Raw genomic sequence first — 19,157 nt, forward strand, 5'->3', positions numbered from 1 at the left:
TATGGTGCGAATTCATCTGGCTAATGTCAGAATCAGTTGGCCGCCCCACCTTCTTCGATTTTGCTTGTCATCTTCTTCCCTCCACAAGTCAGTTAAGGGTGATAAGTCCAGCAAATCTGCCAACAGCTTATTCTTTTTTTCTGCGTGTAAGAAGGCGGGAGGCTTTGATGCATTTGCAATCGGCCATGGATGAGGGGAGGTGGGCTAAGCTTGTGGGCTCATAGGGGACCATAGCTAGAGGGGGAAGGCATAACTGGAACTGGGCTATCTAATGGCTGGCCGATTTGTTCACATGGACCAGGAGCAGCAGGTGACACTTTGTAGTTTAATTTTTCAAAAAATAGATTAAATTATCATGATACGAGTCTAAATCAAATAATTTTTTTTTCAAAATGTCTTACATGTCACAAATAATATGAAAATTTTAAAAAGTAAATTAACAATTTTTAGTTTCATTTATTATACAAGGCGATTTCAGCTAATTTAACAACATTAATACGTTTATTACAGACATATCATTTTATCAAAAATTGAATCACGTCCTAAATGTCAAAGTGGATCAAAATGGATATGTCGAAATGCAAAAACTTAAACCCCAGGGGTGTGGTTGAGCGGTTGGGGCTCATCCTCCCTTAAGCAACGTCCCGGGTTCGATCCGGGCGTTGTGTATGGAGCGCTTTAAAACCTGGGGCCAGCCATCCTGCCCTTCGAGGCACCCACAAGCTGGCGCAGGGGGATTAGTCTGGGCTGAGCAAAATGTGTAAAGGCCTGGGATACCTCCTTGGGAATGCACAAAAAAAAAAAAAAGAAATGCAAAAACTTAAAAAAAAGTATTTTTTAAATTATTTTCTTATAAAAAATAACATTAAATTATATTTAGTTATTTGAAAAATAAGCTTAGAATAATTTCAAAATATGAGAGATTTTTAAACCAAGCGTTTTACTGGACAACTGAATCAACGAGCGTGAGAAATTAAAGATCTCTCATTTAGAGAACAGGGAACAATACCTAATGTAACAATTCTCAGATAGATTGGATCGTAGGAAGTTCTATTTCAAGCCTAAGCCCATGGATAGTAACCCATTTACAAGTGTGAGCAAGAATTAAGCGAAGCGGGCAATTCTCAATTCATTTGCAAGCAGAGCGGAAGAGTACAGGACAACGTCCTTCCATCCACAATGCATGTGCAAGGGGCCTAACTCTTTTGGCAGAATACTGCCCCCAAGAACTTGAACAATTATTGGGATTAAATGGTTTTATAAGGATATTTAACCTATGATGAATCGGTATTATGCAATTGCTGTTTGTTAATAATAGAGATGCTGGCCAACTTACGACTTTCACCTATTGATAAACATTTTTCCATTCCATTTCCTTTCCTTTTCTTCCATTCAAGCCTTTCCACATACCTCTTCCATAACAAAATTAATTTTGAGTGAAAGGAGAAGAAAGATTGAAAGCGAAATCCCTACTGTTTTTCAAGAAAATTCAATCCCATTCATCCCCTTTAACTGTAATCACTTTGCAAACCAAATTTGATCCACGGACAAGCCGAAGTAAGCAATATAAATGCTTAATTTTGAGCTATATTTATCAAAGAATATAAAGATGTGACAACAGATAAAAAGCAGAACAGGGGATCTGTTATTCACATGAGGTGCAAAAATAGAAAAGGTTTCTAAAATAACGCAGTATCCAAATTTCAATGAACTTATTTGACAGGGAGAACCCAAGGTTTGACAGGGGAACTCCCTTTAATCAACACTACTACAACATCTAACTACATTGTCGAAACTGATTATGTAACGCACTCCACATAAAAATAAGCTCCTTTGATGACCAAAATAGATTCTTGCCTATGCAAGGGCACCCGCACAAGCTGCGGCTGGAGCTGCTTCAAGCTGTTTCTTTGGAGAACTGTACTTCTTGGTGATGAATCTGCAAAGATCAATAACATCAGATATTTACGAAACCATTATTAAAGAAATTAAAATGCATGCAAAGAAGGAAAAGATAGATTTGTCATAACATGGAGTCCAAATTTTTGAAGAATAATGGTACAGATTATCAAGCTACCTGAAGAAATCCCTCCACATTAACTCAAACATCAACCAGTTCATTCCAGTGTCTGGAGAGCTACCACCATCGTTACGATTTGCAGCGGCATAAATAGTTCTATTGATGAAATTATTCAAATGTGAGCACATACTTGTAGAGATGTATTAGCATGGTTTGAAAAAATTAATTCAAGGCACACCTGGCAGCTGTTTTCTTTAGCTCATCAAACATGGAACGAGGAGAGATGCATCCCATGGTTAGCCATGGGGAAATTTTGCAGGAAAAGTTTGCACCATATATGCTGTCATGGCTGCCTCCTTTGGGTGGTTGTGCTTGGCACTCTGCTGCAAATTTTTTAAGCTTCTGCAGTGCTTCAGTCTCTCCTCCCACCATAGAAGCATTAGCAACTGCCTTTCCTTCCTGCATCACCATTATTGAAAAGCATTGTTACCGCATTTAAAGTATGATGAGAACATCCACTAATATTTTCTTCTGCATAAGTAATTTGTTTCAGAAACTGCAGTAACATCTGCAGGTCACATCAAGGATGCCAAGCAGAATACTTGAATTGCAACATTATCTGGAACATCAATTTTGAGAAATGAGAGTTCAAACTCAGGCCAGTAATGGAGCAAATGTTCTTATCAACTCAAATTGCAAGATTAAAACATTACGAGGCAAGAGGCTATATTGATTTACTAGAATGCCACATTTCTATAAATCATTCATAACAACTACCATCCATCTATCTATAAGAACACCATATTGGTATGCATAAAAATGTTTACTTTTCCACTTTAATATTGATGTAACCTCCTAGCCAGCCGTTCATTTCTATTCAAATTTTGCCCACCAATAATATATATTCATTATAATTGCAATATTCAGACAAACATCAAACCACGAATATAGTGAAACATAATCATAGCAACATATTCAACATAGCAATCCAAGCACTTAAAATAATCAAACAGAAAGCAGAAACTCAAACCTGGGTCGGGCTGAGACCCAAATCCAACAAAGATGGGATCTCGCCAGGCTCCACATCTCCTCTTGATGGCATCCCCTTCAATTGATCCAATGCAGCAATGGTTTTCCTAAGCTCCACTCCCTGTACTTTCTCCTTAAATCCGCTATAATTCGATGGCATTTCTTCCAACTTGAAAGGCAGATCATCCACGTGATACAAAGTACTTCCCCAGAAGTATTTCACCTCAACTCCCTCATCTTTCATGGACGCCTCAATCTTCTCCTCGGCCTTGACCTCATCATGAGACACCTCTCTGTGTGCATAAACAGCGTCAGCCCCAATGGCCTTGGCCAACTCAATCAATACAGTTTCCGGCTTCCCAACTCTGACCACAAGGTCGGACCCTCTAGCCTGAAGGTTCTTGCGGAGGTCAGCAACCGATTCGATTAAGAAAGTGGCACGATAAGGCCCAGTCTTATCGAACCCAGAAGAGGATTTGCCATACTCTCTAGGGTCAAAGCAGTAAACAGGCAAAACAGACATGGACTCATCATTAGCAGAGTTGAGGCACTCATTGTCATGGACACGCAAGTCGTTGCGGAACCAAACGATGGAAGCTCGACGAATTCCGGCGGCATTGGAGGGGTCAGCGGGGCGGCGTGGGCCCAGAGAGAGAGTGTTCTGTAAAGGGTTGGCAGAGATGGTGGACTTGAAGGAGAGTTTGGGAGGGGAGAGAGTCGAGGAGGAGAGAGAGAGGTGAGAGAGAGAAGAGGCCTGAGTGGGAATTTTGGCCTTGGTTGGTGTGTGCGAAAACAAAGAAGAGATTTTTGGCTGGTTGAAAAAGTAGGTAGGGAGTATTGTGGATAAAGAAAGAGAGAGAGAGGCAGTGGCAAATGGAGGTGAAATGAATTGGCAAGGTAGAATGGCAAGCTGCTGTTGCTGGTTCTGTTCTTCGGTGGTGGATTCTTGGGATTTTGGGGTTTGGAGACCGGGATCCATCTGGGTTTTGGAGAAGATTGAGTTGCGGATAAGCAGGAGTAGGGGGTTGCGTGAGCGTTTGGCTATTGGTTGGCTTGGCTTTGCTCTCTGGAGAAGTCTCTTGTGCTGTTTGTGAGAGAGATTGAGTCCTTTTTAGGAAGGCTTATAGGGGTGGGGGGAATTTAAAAGCCAATACAGGGTGTCGTTTGTTTGATAGGCCTCAGGCATCAACCACTGCACCTAACATCCTCTTCCACTAACTTTCAACCTCAAAACGCCTTCCCTGTTTTCATAACCTTTAGAAGCTTTGTCCCATTTGCGCTTTATAGGGGTAATTATGAGATTATGCACCTGGTTAGGTAGGAATCAGAGCAAAAATATTTTCTAATTTTTTTTCTGCGTGCCAAGGATTAGAACTTCAAATTATTAAATTAAATTTTATTTTTAAGCTATTTAAATGGTATTGTTTATGTAAATATTTGCCCATAGGTTCCCAAATTTCTATCATTTTACCACAAGTGCTAAGAGTAACAGATCTTTGAGGAATTTGGCACAGCTATTCTTCTTCCAAGCTGAAATTTTGGTATGTTTTTCTTAATTATTTTAAAAATTAGTTGTCATTGAATTATGAATGGACCTGTGACCTTTATGCTAGTGCCTGATAAACAATTTGAACAAATCTCTTTATGGAAAAGCAGATGAGGAATATAACAAATTAAATTGAGGTAGCGGTAACAACAGAAATTGAACTCACTCTTGAACTACAGGTTTTTGAACTCACTCTTGAACTACAGGTTTTCCATTGCTTGATTGTTTGCTTGGCTTGTGCCACTAAACAGTATATACTTGATAAGCCTATCAAATATTTAAAATTTTGGATAATTTCTTTTAAAAATACCTAAGACTATGGGATTGGATTCTTAGGAGAAGAAAAAGGAAGAGAGAAAGAGAGAGATCATGAGAGAGAGGGAGAGAGAAATTAGAGAGAATTTGTCTTCATTAATCTTGATTGTCTTGAATTATGACTCGATTTCTATATTTGTACTAGCAGCTCACTCGTGTAACTAGCTAACACACACAAGTATCACAATCCTAATATTACCCTACCCATGAAGATCGTCATTGCCCTCAAGGATGAGCTGACATTGAAAAATAGCTTCATGGTCCACTGCTCATTATTGTTGATGGGGCTATTCTTGATAAGGAAAAAGAAATGGTGGTAGGAAGAAATTCTGAAAGATGGTATCAGTTTTTGTGGTGGTCGTGGTTTTGAATTGTAATTGAATGATCATATGATCCTTAAAAGAAGCTAGATTTGAAATGTGGAGATGGCAAAGGAGGCAGATGAATCTTTGTCAGTAGAGTAACTTTGCCATTAAGGTGTTTTTAAAAATGACTGATTTGTCTTTCTAGAAGTTGCACTGTCAAGATTCAACAATTATGAGAACAAGGAAAAGAGGACACAAATGAGCAGTGGACTATAAGTCATGATTCAATAATTATGAGAAGAAGATGAAACTCAAATCAATGAATCAAACTTGACTGATTTGGTTTGATATAATTTTCTTTCTAATTTAACTCGATTTAATTCAGTCTATTAAAAAATTTGGATGATTCAATTAAGTTTGATTTTATTTTCTTCCTAATTTAGCTCGGTCCAATTTAATCTATTAAGTAATTCAATTTATTTATTTTTTTTATATTAAGGGCTTGTTTAACTCCGCCTAAGTAGTTTGTGCTTAGCCGGTCCCAAGCCTGGATAAAGGAGGAGGGTTGCGGTAGGTGATAATCAGCGTAAAAATTTCGTTATACTTTTATGATATGGATTCAAATGATATAAACGTTGGGGCGTCCTCTACTAACGACGCGCTACATCGGAGCTCCGGTGTAGCGAGAAATATGCAAGGATGTAGGGCGTTCATCGAAAGCGACGCGCCATGCTGGCGCCCGGATGTGGTGTTAAGTGAGCAAGGGTTCCCACATCATAGACGGGTGTGGATAAAGAAGTTAGTCCATATGACAGATAGTAGAACAGATAGTGGAACAGAACACAAGATAGATATAGAAAACAATAGAAGATATCATAGAAGGAGACCAACTAGGAAGGAACAAGATAGGAGGAGGATCAGGGTTAGTACTTGGAATGTTGGATCACTTACAGGAAAATTAATGGAGCTTGTGGATACCTTGGAAAGGAGAAGGGTGAATATTGCTTGCATTCAGGAGACTAAATGGGTAGGAGAGAAAAGTAAGGAATTGGGTAATTCAGGGTACAAACTGTGGTTTACCGGAAAGGAGAGAAACAAGAACAGAGTGGGAATAATCATAGACAGGACATTGAAAGACGCAGTAATAGCTGTGAAAAGAGTAGGAGATAGAATTATACTAGTAAAGCTAGTACTAGAACGAGAAACAATAAATATAGTTAGTGCTTATGCCCCACAAATAGGACTAAACAGTGAGAGTACACAAAGGTTTTAGAAAGATATGGATGATTTAATGCAAAGCATACCAAATGAAGAGAATGTTTTCATTGGTGGAGATTTGAATGGACATGTAGAAAGTGATAGAAAAGGGTATGAGAATGTTCATGGAGGTTTTGGTTTTTGCAGTCGAAATGAGGAGGGAAAAAGCATCCTGGATTTTGCTATGGCATACGACCTAATACTAGCAAATACCTACTTTATAAAAAGAGGGTCACATTTAGTGACTTTTAAAAGTGGGCAACATAGAAGCCAAATCGACTTTCTCTTAACCAGGAAGACAAATAGAGCTCTATGCAAGGATTGCAAGGTCATTCTAGGAGAGGCATTAAAAAGTCAACATCGGTTGGTGGTCTTGAATGTAAAGTTTATGAACAATTCAAGTAAGGTTAGAAGAAATAGTGTAGCTCGAACAAAGTGGTGGGAGTTCAAAGGAGTAAAGCAAGTGAAGTTCAAAAATGAGCTTCTCAAGTCTGAAGTATGGAAGCTGGATATGGAGGCCAATGATATGTGATTATAGATGGCATCAAAGATTAGAGAAGTAGCTAGAAAAGTACTTGGAGAGTCTAAAGGACATGGACCACCCTCAAAAAAGAGATGGTGGTGGAATGAGGAAGTACAAAAGGCAGTGAAGAAAAAAAGGGAATGGTATAAGAAATTACCTAAATGCGATAATAATGAGACATATGAACACTATAAGATAGCAAAGAAAGAGGTAAAAAAGACAGTTAGTCAGGCAAGAGCACAGGCCTTTGAAAAGTTATATGAAAAACTTGAAACTAAAGAAGGGGAGAAAGATATTTATAGATTAGTAAGGATGAGAGAAAGGAAATGTCAAGATCCAATCAAGTTAGGTGTATTAAGGATCAAGAAGAAAAAGTGTTGGTGAAAGATGAGGACATTAAAGAAAGATTGAGAAATTATTTTAATGATCTCTTTAATAATAGTCAAAATGGTAATAGCGTGAATATAAATTATAAAACAATAGAAAATAATATAAATTATACTAAAGGATTAGATCTTTAGAAGTAAAGGAAGCACTTAAGAGAATGAAAGTGGGCAAAGCCTGTGGACCCGATGAAATACCAATTAAAGTGTGGAAGTGTTTGGGAGATATGGGAGTGGCATGGTTAACTAAATTATTTAATAAGATTCTAAACTCAAAGAAAATGCCTGATGAATGGAGGAAGAGTATTTTAGTACCTATTTTTAAAAATAAGGGAGACATATAGAGTTGCTCAAACTATAGGGTAATTAAACTCATGGGCCATACTATGAAGTTGTGGAGCATCGACTACGTTATGATACTTCTATCTCTCTCAATCAATTTGGTTTCATGCCTGGTCGTTCAACTATGTAAGCGATCTTTCTCATTAGAAGCTTGATGGAGAAATATAGAGATGTGAAGAAAGATCTACACATGGTTTTTATTGATTTGGAGAAGGCTTATGATAGTGTTCCAAGAGATGTCTTATGGAATGTGTTAGAATAAAAGAGGGTATCTATTAGGTACATACTGTAACACCCCAAAAATTTTAAATTTATTTTTTTATGAGTAATATTAATATTTTAATTTTATTTAAATTTTAATAAATTATTTGAGATTTTTCGAATTTTAAAAATCGGGTTCGATTTTCCGAAAATATAAACTTTGATGATTTTTTAAAAATTAATTTAAAGACCACGTGGCAAAACTAAAAATATATTTGGAGTCTACAAATTTTTCTGAGTTTTCTAAAATTTTTTCGAAATTTTTGGACATCGTTTTCAGTCCCAAGACAGAGTAAAAATTCAAAATTTTGTATCCTGAATCGAACCGGCCGAATCGAACCGGACCGAATCGGACCGATCGAATCGGACCGACCTTTTCTTTTTCTTCCTTCTTCTTCCCGCGCGCGTCCCGACCCTCCTCTCCCGTTTTCTCTCTTCTCCCTCCTCCCCCTGCCGCGTCGCCGCCTCCCCTGCCACCCCGGCTCGCCGGCGCCCATCCCCAGCCGTCCCAGCCCACCGGCCGCCGCCTGGAACGCCGGAAAACGGCGCCCGAAGCGACGCGATGCGCAAGCGCGCCGCTTCGTCTTTCCGGCCGAAATCTGGCCGATCCGGCCATCAATCGGACCGGATCTTGTGTCTAAACTCATCTACTCGTCGAGAGCTTTCCATAGACACCAAGAACACCGAAATCCATCCAGCGGTTTATCCAATTTTTGCCCGGGAAATTTTAGCCCATTTTGATTTTTGGGCTAGATTTCTCACAAACAGTTAACCCCACGAGAAAATCGAGAGTACCAGAGCACTCCACTCGTCGAGAGCTTCGCGGGAATATAAATTTTAAAATTTTCCGATACCGTTTTTTAGTGGGTCCTACGAAACTTCGCGGTGTTTTTTTAAGCATTAAATGAGCTTAAAAAATTCCGTAAAAATTTTATACTAACTCCCGTGTTGTGGGCTTCGTGTAGGTATCTTCAATTCGCGGAAATTCGACAGTTGTTCGGGTCTGTGAATTTTCGGCCAGACAGACATCAGAAAAGTCTCCGAATTGGATCGAGGTTTTGGCTACCCCACCATTGTCAGACGTCCCGAGCGTGTCCCCGGAGTCGGAATCGGCAAAGGTAAACCCGAACATTGCTTTTTCGTAATTTTCTAGTACTTAAATAGGATTAAAAATCCATAAAATATTCATGGTAGCTCAGAAAATTATGATTCTTTTTGCAATAGCTTAGTAATATTGCTAAAGACCGCGGGGCAAAGTTTTAGAATTTTTAGAGCTTATTTGGGCAGTTTTTGCAAAAATGATCATTTATAAGGACTAAATTGAAATTTTACATATTGTGATGGATGATTGATTTGATGGGCCCAGGAGGGGCTGTGTGATGTGATTGAGTTGTGGATATATGGATTGTGAATATAGAAGTGTGTTTTGAGCCCTTTTGCAGGTTGGGTAGGTCCTAGGTATAGGGGAGACTCTGCCGGATTTTCGGCACGACTTAGGACGTATTTGGTCTTTTCATGATTTATATTGAGTCAATTGTGTTAAATAATTGTAATGCAATTGTCAGGTGAGCCGGGATAGCCTTCTTCCTCTGCCCAGCCGCCACAGTGATCGCTGTCAAGTCTGTGAGTAAAATATTAATTTTAATTGTAATTTCACTATTATTATATGTTTAAGCATGCCCCTGCATCACTTATATGCATATATCTATGTAGATAAACTTTAGACACGATTTATGTTGCATTCATAACTGTGAAAGTGCCATGTATGTTATTGTGGTAATTTGGAGCAGTGTGCGTGCGTTGGCGTGCGTGTGATGTGGTGTGGACTATGGATAGGACGGGTAGATATGGCTTGAGATCTTCGCTGGGACCCGGTCCTTCGGGGTAGACACGGCTTGAGTTCTTCGCTGGGACCCCGATTTGGCTATTAAGTGGAAGTCCGAGCTGAGTTCTTCGCTGGCACCAGGTTGGATTTAAGAGAGCTGTATAGGGGATCAGCTCCCATATATTATGATTGATATTACTAGGTGTGTGAGTGCTCCAAATTACCTTTTTGCTGCTATGATGTGAATTTATTGCTGTTGTTGTATTTCACTCTACAGGGTGCATTAGTTTTAGATAGTTATAGAGATTATGGTTAAAATTGATATTTTACTCTCTGAGTCGAACGCTCACTCCTGTTCAATATTTTTTTCAGGCTACAGGAGGATTTTATTGTAGTTAACCTGCTTTTCTCCTTCGCAGGTTGTCTATTAATATTTATGTAATTTTACTTACTCCTAGAATTTCCGCATGTGTTAGAAATATTTATTTAAATTGGGTCTGTAATGTGAATTCTTATTTTAGACCTGTAAAATTATTATCACATGCATGTTTGATGGACTAGATGAGGGAGCAGAGCTCCCATTTATTTTTATGATGATATGAGTATGTGGAGGGTGAGCTGAGCTCCCTAATTGAGTATTTATTGTGCATACAGGTCAGGTGAGTCAAAAACTCCCCGTTAAAAGGTCCATTTTATGGCCGGACTCTGTCCGGTTGATTTCTTAAAAGTGGGCCCAAATGGGCCTCAGAGTTGGTTAAGGAATAGTTAGGCCTACTACGGGCCTCGGGGGCTTTAGGCTGGCCCAGGTCCTAGTGCTGGTCCGGCCCATAGGTTGGGTCGTGACACATACAAGTGGGAAGGGACACAAGAGATTTTTCGATCTCAATTGGATTACACCAAGGATCAGCCATAAGCCCTTACCTTTTTACATTAGTTTTAGATGAATTGACGAAACATATACAAGAGAGTATTCCTTGGTGCATGATGTTTGCGGATGATATTATTCTGATAGATGAGACGCGAGAAGGAGTCAATAGAAAGCTAGAACTTTGGAGAAGTACTCTAGAGTCAAAGGGTTTTAAGTTAAGTAGAACGAAGACAGAATACATACATTGTAAGTTCAGTGAAGGCCAAACTGGTGATAGGGAAGGAGTTAGTTTGAATGGAGTTGTACTGTCCCAAAGTAATCACTTTAAATATCTAGGCTCTGTCCTTCAAGTAGATGGGGGATGCGAGGAGGATGTTAGTAATAGGATTAAAGCCAGATGGTTGAAGTGGAGACGTGCCACGGGAGTTTTATGTGATCGTAAGATTCCCAATAAATTGAAATGAAAATTTTATCGTACAGCCATACGACTGGCTATGTTATATGGTAGTGAGTATTGAACACTGAAAGAGTCATATACGTCTAAGATAAGAGCTGTAGAGATGAGAATGTTAAGGTAGATGAGTGGTCACACTAGACTAGATAAAGTCCGTAATGAGAGTATTAGAGAAAAGGTAGGAGTGGTGCCAATTGAAAATAAGTTGAGAGAAGGGAGATTGAAGTGGTTTGGTCATGTGAAGCGTAGACATACGGAGGCTTCAGTTAGACAAGTAGAGCACATTAGGTTAGAGGATAGAATGAAAAAAAGGGGTAGACCTAAATTGACTTGGAGGAGAGTAGTATAACATGACCTAGAAGCATTACACATTTCTAAGGATTTAACTCAAAATCGTTTAGAGTGGAGAAAGCGAATCCATTTAGCCGACTCCAAATTTTTGGGATAAAGGCTTAGTTGAGTTGAGTTGAGTAAATTAAGGGCTTGTTTGACATTGTTGTTGAAACTGCTATTAAAAAAATTATTTTTTTTATATACTAGTTAGAGAGTATTAAAAAACAATTTTAAATTAAATTTGATAAGTTTTAGTCATAGGAATACTAAAATAACAAAACAATTTTTTTCAGACTATTTTTTTCAATAGCATCTAAAATAATATTCTTATTTAAAAAAACAGTTTTGAAGCTCTAAACGCGATACCAAACAGGCACTAAACCAAACCAATGGATGCTCATCCTAGTCACCGACTCACAGCCACCTTCAGAGAAGCCTTTCCAACGTCTTGCATGGGTGGCAATTTTTTCTCAAACTGTGAATGCTCCGAAGCAGTTTAAAACATCAGAAATTTTACATTCTACTCCCTTGTATGTCCAGAATTGTGTAGCTTACCTTAAGGTATTGTTTGGTATAAATAAATCCCACAAATTTTATGAAATTTATTTATAAATATAAAATTTTAATGTTTAATTTAAATGAAAATTTATTTAAAATTATTAATTGTAACACCCCAAAATTTTAAATTTATGAGCATTTTTGGTATTTTAATTTTATTTAAATTTTAGGAATTTTTTTGAGATTTTTCGGATTTTAAAAATCGGGTTCGATTTTCCGAAAATATAAACTTTGATGAATTTTAAAAATTAATTTAAAGACCACGTAGCAAAACTAAAAATATATTTGGAGTTTACGTATTTTTCTGAGTTTTTTGAAATTTTTTCGGAATTTTTGGACCTCGTTTTCGGTCCCGAGGCAGAGTAAAAATTCAAAATTTTGTATTTCGAATCGAACCGGCCGAATCGAACCGGATCGGATCGGACCGGCTCCCTTCCCTTTTTCTTCCCCACGCGCGTCGTTCCCTCTTCCTTTTCTCTCTCTTTTCTCTCTCCTCCCTCCCCTGCCGCCGGCCAGCCACCTCCCCCTGCCACCCAGTGGCCAGCGCGCCACCACCTCCCGGCCGGTAGTGCGCTAAAGCAGTGGAACCATGTAATTCCCTCCCTCGCGCGCGCGGCGTTTCGGCTTTTTCGGCCGATCCGGCCACCAATTGGACCGGGTCTTATGTCTAAAATCATCTACTCGGCGAGTGCCTTCCATAGACACCAAGAACGCCGAAATCCATCGAGCGGTTTGTCCGATTTTTGCTCAGGAAGATTTTAGCCTATTTCGACTTTTGGGCTAGATTTCTCGAAAATCGTGAATCCCACGAGAAAACCGAGGGTACCAGCACGCTCCACTCGTCGAGAGCTTCGCGGCGACATAAATTTCAAATTTTTCCGACACCGTTTTTCGGTGGGTCCCACGAAACTTCGCAGTGTTTTTCCGAGTATTAAATGAGCTTAGAAAATTCTCAAAAATTTATGTACTAACCCCCGTGTTATGGGCTTCATGTAGGTATCCTCAATTCGTGGAAATTCGACAGTTGTCCGGGTCTGTGAATTTCCGGCCAGACAGACCCGTTATCGGAAAAGTCTCCGAATTGGATCGAGGTTTTGGCTATTCCCCCATTGTCAGACGTCCCGAGCGCGTTCCCGAAGTCAGAATATGCAAAGGTAAACCCGAACCTTACTTTTTCATAATTTTCTAGTGCTTAAATAGGATTAAAAATCCATAAAATATTCGTGGTAGCTTAGAAAATTATGATTCTTTTTGCAATAGCTTAGTAATATTGCTAAGGACCGCGGGGCAACGTTTTAGAATTTTTAGAGCTTATTTGGGCAGTTTTTGCCAAAATGGTCAATTATAAGGACTAAATTGAAATATTACATACTGTGATGGATGATTGATTTGATGGGCCCAGGAGGGGCTGTGTGATATGATTGAGCTGTGGATATATGGATTGTAAATATAGAAGTGTGTTTTGAGCCATTTTGCAGGTTGGGTAGGTCCTAGGTATAGGGGAGACTCTGCCGGATTTCCGGCACGACTTAGGACGTATTGGTCTTTTTCTTTGTTTGTATTGAGTCAAATTTATTAAATGATTGTAATAAAATTGTCGTGAGCAGACGACCTTCTTCCTCCGCCCAGCCGCCACAGTGATTGTCGTCAAGTCTGTGAGTAAAATATTAATTTTAATTGTAATTTCGATATTATTATATGTTCAGCATGCCCATGCATCACTTATATGCATATATTTATGTAGTTAAACTCTAGGCACGATTTATGATGCATTGATAACTGTTAAAGTGCCATGATATTGTTGTGGTAATTTGGAGCAGTGTGCGTGCGTTGGTGTGCGTGTGATGTGGTGTGGACTATGGATAGGACGGGTAGTCACGGCTTGAGTTCTTCGCTGGGACCCGATCCTTCGAGGGGTAGTCACGGCTTGAGTTCTTCGCTGGGGATTTGGTTTATTAAGCGAAAGTCCGGCTTGAGTTCTTCGCTGGCACCAGGTTGGATTTAAGAGAGCTGTATAGGGGATCAGCTCCCATATGTTATGATTGATGCTACAGGGTGCGTGAGTGCTCCAAATTACCTTTTTGATGTTATGATGTGAAAATGATGTTGATGTTGCATTTCACTCTACAGGGTGCATTAGTTTTAGATAGTTATAGAGATTATGGTTAAAATTGATATTTTACTCTCTCGAAGTCGAACGCTCACTCTGTTCAATGTTTTTCAAAGCTACAGGAGGATTTTATTTTGGTTAACTCGCTTTTCTCCTTCGCAGTTGTTTATCAATTTTTGTGTAATTTTATTTTATGCTAGTATTTCCGCATGTGTTAGAAGTTTTTATTTGATTATGGTCTGTAATATTATTATCATGTTGGACCTGTAAACGTATAATGATATGCATGTTTGATGGATTGGATGAGGAGCCGAGCTCCCATTTATTTTATAAGGATATGAGTATGTGGAGGGTGGTGAGCTCCCAATTGAGTATTTATTATGTTTACAGTCGGGTGAGTCGAAAACTCCCGTTGGAAAGTCCATTTTATGGCCGGACTTTGTCCGCTTGTTTTCTTGATATTGGGCCCAAATGGGCCTTAGAGTTGGGTTAATGAGCAGTTAGGCTTACTACGGGCCTCGGGGCTTTAGGGTGGCCTGTGTCCTAGTCTTGGTCCGGCCCATAGGTTGGGTCGTGACAAATGTGGTATCGAGCTTAGGCTCCATTCTTAGGAATGTTTGTCTAAAGTGTTGGGAAGAGTCTACTAGAGTCACATGCGGAAAAATAGGGTCCACATTCGCCTTACATTGTCGTCTTTGCTTCTAGTTTCGCTCCATATATTGTGTATAAATATGAGTCTATAGAGTCATGTAATGTCTGATTTTGAATTTTGTGGGCTAATCTGCTGAATTTCAGAAAATGCATGAAGCGAGAGGCGCCATCGCACTGTAACAGGATGTGCTGACGAGGTGTCAAGACGGGATGAGGCGCCGCCCAGGGAGGAGGGTAGGAGGCCTAGAGTCGCTCAAGTAGAGGAGCAGCCACCCCAATCTGAGATCAGTCCTTTATGGCACAGGGTCCCATGGACCCCATGACAGCTACTCTAGCTGGTTTGCAGAGGACCATTGATATGATGGCGCAGTATATGGTCCACCCTCCACAGCAGCAGCAGTCCACCGCACCAAGAGAGGAATCTTACAAACAGATCATAAATTTCAAGAAGTTGGTGCCTGATACTTATGATGTGTCAGACGATGCATATCGGTTTTTGGATTCCTGCAGACAGGCAGGAACAGAATTAGAGTTGACTGATAGAAGACTGATAGAGTGTATGCAGCATATCATGGGGCCTATGCGTAGACAATGGATGAATGACTACGTGTTACCCCAGATGGAGGGTTTGACATGGGCTCAGTTTGTGGAACTTTTTATCAATCGGTTTGTGCCAGAAAGCTTCAGAGATCAGAAGCAGTGGGCCTTTGAGGCCTTAAGACAGAATGGCAGGTCTGTAGATGAATATGCTACAGAATTTTTGGAATTGAGCAGATATGCCCCTGCAGCAGTAGCTACAGAAACTATGAAGGTGAAGAGATTCTTAAAGGGGCTTGACAGGAGGTATGCGAACCTGGCCATGATGTCTAATCAGTCTTTTGATGTGGTGGTTGATCGAGCCAAACAGATTGAGATTAGATATGCTGCGGATGACAGCGGAAGAGCAAAGAAAAACAGAGCAGAAGGTTCCTTAGGTGTCCCTTCCATGGGTACTCCGGACAGTGGTGGCCAGAGTAATTACAGAGAAAAAAGCAAGAACAAGAAGAGTGGTTTTAGACACAAACCTTGAGGATTCAGACTTGGATACGGATCCAGCAGTGGTCACAGTTCAGGGTACAGTAGTTCTGGGTCTGGTTCAGGATCCTCCTTGGGACCTTGTGCACAGTGTGGAAGAGGACATTCAGGACCTTGTTTGATGGGTTCAGGAGTATGCTTCAGGTGTGGCCAACCAGGTCACTTTGCTAGGGAATGCCCTGTGTTCAACGAGCCACAGATGGGGTCACAGGGTTCTGTTGCAAATGTTCCTCGCCAGTTGTATCCGGGTACTTCCAACATGGCGGCGATCGATTCGATGGCCAACAGGCCGAGGACAAGGGGCGTGGATTTGGAGGCGGTCAGAGGTAGAAGTCGATGCAGGTTACGCCACTCAGGGTAGGGGTCAAGCTCGGGTTTTCACCCTGACCCACCAGGATGCTCAAGCTTCAAATGCAGTTGTGGTAGGTATTCTTCTGGTCTGTTCCTATGAGGCTCATGTTTTGATTGATCCGGGTGCTACGCACTCATTTGTCTCCCCTGTGTTTGCCATGAGATTGGGTAGAAACCCTACCACCTTAGAATGTCCTTTGTCGGTAGCTACCCCACTTAGTGACAACATAGATGTAGATATGATTTTTCCGGGTAGCCCAGTAATAGTGGATGGAAAGATCCTCCCAGCAGACTTGGTTCCTCTACCAGTAATGGATTTCGATGTAATCTTGGGGATGGATTGGTTGGCAACTCATTATGCCACTTTAGACTGCAGGAACAAAAAGGTGTATTTCCACATACCTGGTGTGGAAGAGTTTAGCTTTGATGGTGACAGGAGCGTGGCTCCATATAACTTGGTGTCAGCAATTAGTGCTAGAAAAATGTTGAGGCGTGGATGTCAAGGGTATTTGGCATTGGTGAGAGATACATCTGTAGAAGGTGTCAGCATGGAAAATGTTCCTGTTGTCAGAGAATTTATGGATGTCTTCCCAGAGGAGCTTCCAGGGTTGCCACTAGGAAGGGAAATAGAGTTTTGCATTGATGTTGTGCCGGGTACAAATCCCATATCAATGCCACCTTACAGGATGGCACCAGCAGAACTGAAAGAGTTAAAGGAGCAACTACAGGAGCTTTTGGACAAGGGTTTTATACGTCCGAGCACTTCACCTTGGGGCGCTCCTGTGCTATTTGTGAGAAAGAAGGATGGGTCATTGAGGTTGTATATTGACTACAGACAGCTGAACAAGGTGACCGTGAAGAACAAGTATCCACTTCCTCGGATCGATGACCTGTTTGATCAGCTCCAAGGGGCTAGATTCTTTTCCAAAATAGACCTGCGATCAGGCTACCATCAGTTGAGAATCAGGAATGAGGACGTGTCCAAAACGGCATTCAGGACAAGATATGGTCATTATGAGTTCTTGGTGATGTCTTTTGGACTCACTAATGCACCAGCAGCCTTTATGGACTTGATGAACCGGGTGTTCAAGCCATTTTTGGACCGTTTTGTCATCGTATTCATAGATGACATTTTGGTATACTCTCAGACCGAGGAAGAACATGTGTGGCACTTGAGGATGGTGTTGCAGACTTTGAGGGAGCACCAGCTATATGCCAAATTTTCGAAATGTGAATTTTGGCTAGAAAGCATCTCATTCTTGGGACACGTGGTTTCAAGAGAAGGTATTCAAGTGGATCCCAAGAAAATTGAAGCTGTAACTGATTGGCTTAGGCCTACAACAGTCACTGAGGTGCAAAGTTTTCTGGGTTTAGCTGGCTACTACAGGCGTTTTGTGCAAGATTTTTCCAGGATAGCGGCTCCCCTAACTAAGTTGACCAGGAAGAATGTTCCATTCATTTGGACAGATGACTGTGAGGTGAGTTTCCAGAAGCTTAAGGAGTGTCTAACCACTGCCCCTGTGTTAACACTACCTGTGAGTGGTGAAGGATACATCGTGTATTGTGACGCCTCCAGAGTTGGCCTAGGATGTGTTTTGATACAGAATGGAAAGGTAGTGGCTTATGCTTCAAGGCAGCTGAAGAGGCATGAGCAGAACTACCCCACCCATGATTTGGAAATGGCGGCTGTAGTCTTTGCACTTAAAATCTGGAGACACTACCTGTATGGTGAAGTGTGCGAGATATACACCGACCACAAGAGTTTGAAGTACATCTTCCAGCAGAGGGATTTAAACTTGAGACAGAGGAGATGGATGGAGCTTCTGAAAGATTATGATTGCAACATCCAGTACCACCCTGGGAAGGCCAATGTTGTAGCAGATGCCTTGAGCAGAAAATCTTCTGGTAGTTTGGCGCACATTTCAGTAGAGAAGAGACCATTGATTCAGGAGGTATACGAGTTGATGGATCAAGGTTTAATCCTAGATCTTTCAGATGAGGGGGTATTGTTGGCTCACTTTTCAGTGAGGCCAGACTTGAGGGACAGAGTTAGAGTTTCCCAGCACAGAGACCAACAATTGATGAAGATTATAGAAAGAGTACAGTAAGGTGAAGGTGGTGAGTTTGGATTTGCCAATGATGGCGCCCTAGTGCAAGGTTCTAGGATATGTGTGCCCGATGTGGACAACCTCAGGAATGAAATTATGCGAGAGGCACACTACACACTGTACAGTGTCCACCCAGGTTCCACCAAGATGTACCATGATGTGAAAGATAGCTATTGGTGGAATGGCATGAAAAGAGACATAGCAGATTTTGTGTCCAAGTGCTTGACTTGTCAGAAGGTGAAGTTTGAACACCAAAGACCGCAGTGGAAGTCGCAAGAACTCCTTATCCTGGAATGGAAGTGGGAAATGATCACTATGGATTTTGTATTGGGTTGCCTCGTACCACGCGAGGATATGATTCAATATGGGTAATTGTAGACCGTCTAACCAAATCAGCTCACTTCTTGCAGTAAAGACTACATACTCGTGGCACAAGATGCCCACTTCTACATTCGAGAAATAGTCGATTGCATGGAGTTCCGGCCCATAATATCCGACAGAGTGCTGATTCACTTCTCGATTTTGGAGAAAGTTGCAGAGGCACTTGGCACACGCTTGAACTTCAAGACGGCTTTCCACCCTCGCAGACGGACAAATTGAAAGGACAATCCAAACATCGGAAGACATGCTTCGCATGAGTGTCTTGGATTTTGGAGGTCAATGGGATGAGCGGCTAGCTTTGGTGGAGTTTGCCTACAACAACGATTATCACTCCAAAGATAGGATGGCACCCTATGAGGCATTATATGGGAGAAAGTGTAGGTCTCTCTGTGTTGGACAGAAATAGGGAAGCGAAGGTGCATGATGTAGACCTAGTGCAAGACACTTGCAGGTAGTTCCTTTA

General features: G+C 40.9%; 1 protein-coding gene across 2 annotated transcripts; it reads right to left on the reverse strand.

Moving 5' to 3' along the window:
• Nucleotides 1-1,624: 1,624 nt before the first annotated feature.
• LOC110635900 (blue-light photoreceptor PHR2) lies at nt 1,625-4,290 on the reverse strand. Of its 2 annotated transcripts, XM_021785403.2 has the most exons (4): nt 3,051-4,290; nt 2,259-2,479; nt 2,078-2,176; nt 1,625-1,939 (listed from the first exon to the last, which is right to left on the reverse strand). In XM_021785403.2, exons 1-4 carry the CDS (start codon nt 4,026-4,028, stop codon nt 1,858-1,860), a joined length of 1,380 nt encoding a protein of 459 aa, XP_021641095.2. In that variant the 5' UTR covers nt 4,029-4,290; the 3' UTR covers nt 1,625-1,857. The 2 variants fall into 2 exon arrangements, with proteins under 2 accessions (XP_021641095.2, XP_057994966.1); XM_058138983.1 differs by lacking the exon at nt 2,078-2,176 and having other exon boundaries at nt 3,051-4,264.
• Nucleotides 4,291-19,157: the final 14,867 nt, after the last annotated feature.

This window comes from Hevea brasiliensis, chromosome 2, assembly GCF_030052815.1.
Source record: "Hevea brasiliensis isolate MT/VB/25A 57/8 chromosome 2, ASM3005281v1, whole genome shotgun sequence".
Lineage (NCBI taxonomy): Eukaryota > Viridiplantae > Streptophyta > Magnoliopsida > Malpighiales > Euphorbiaceae > Hevea > Hevea brasiliensis.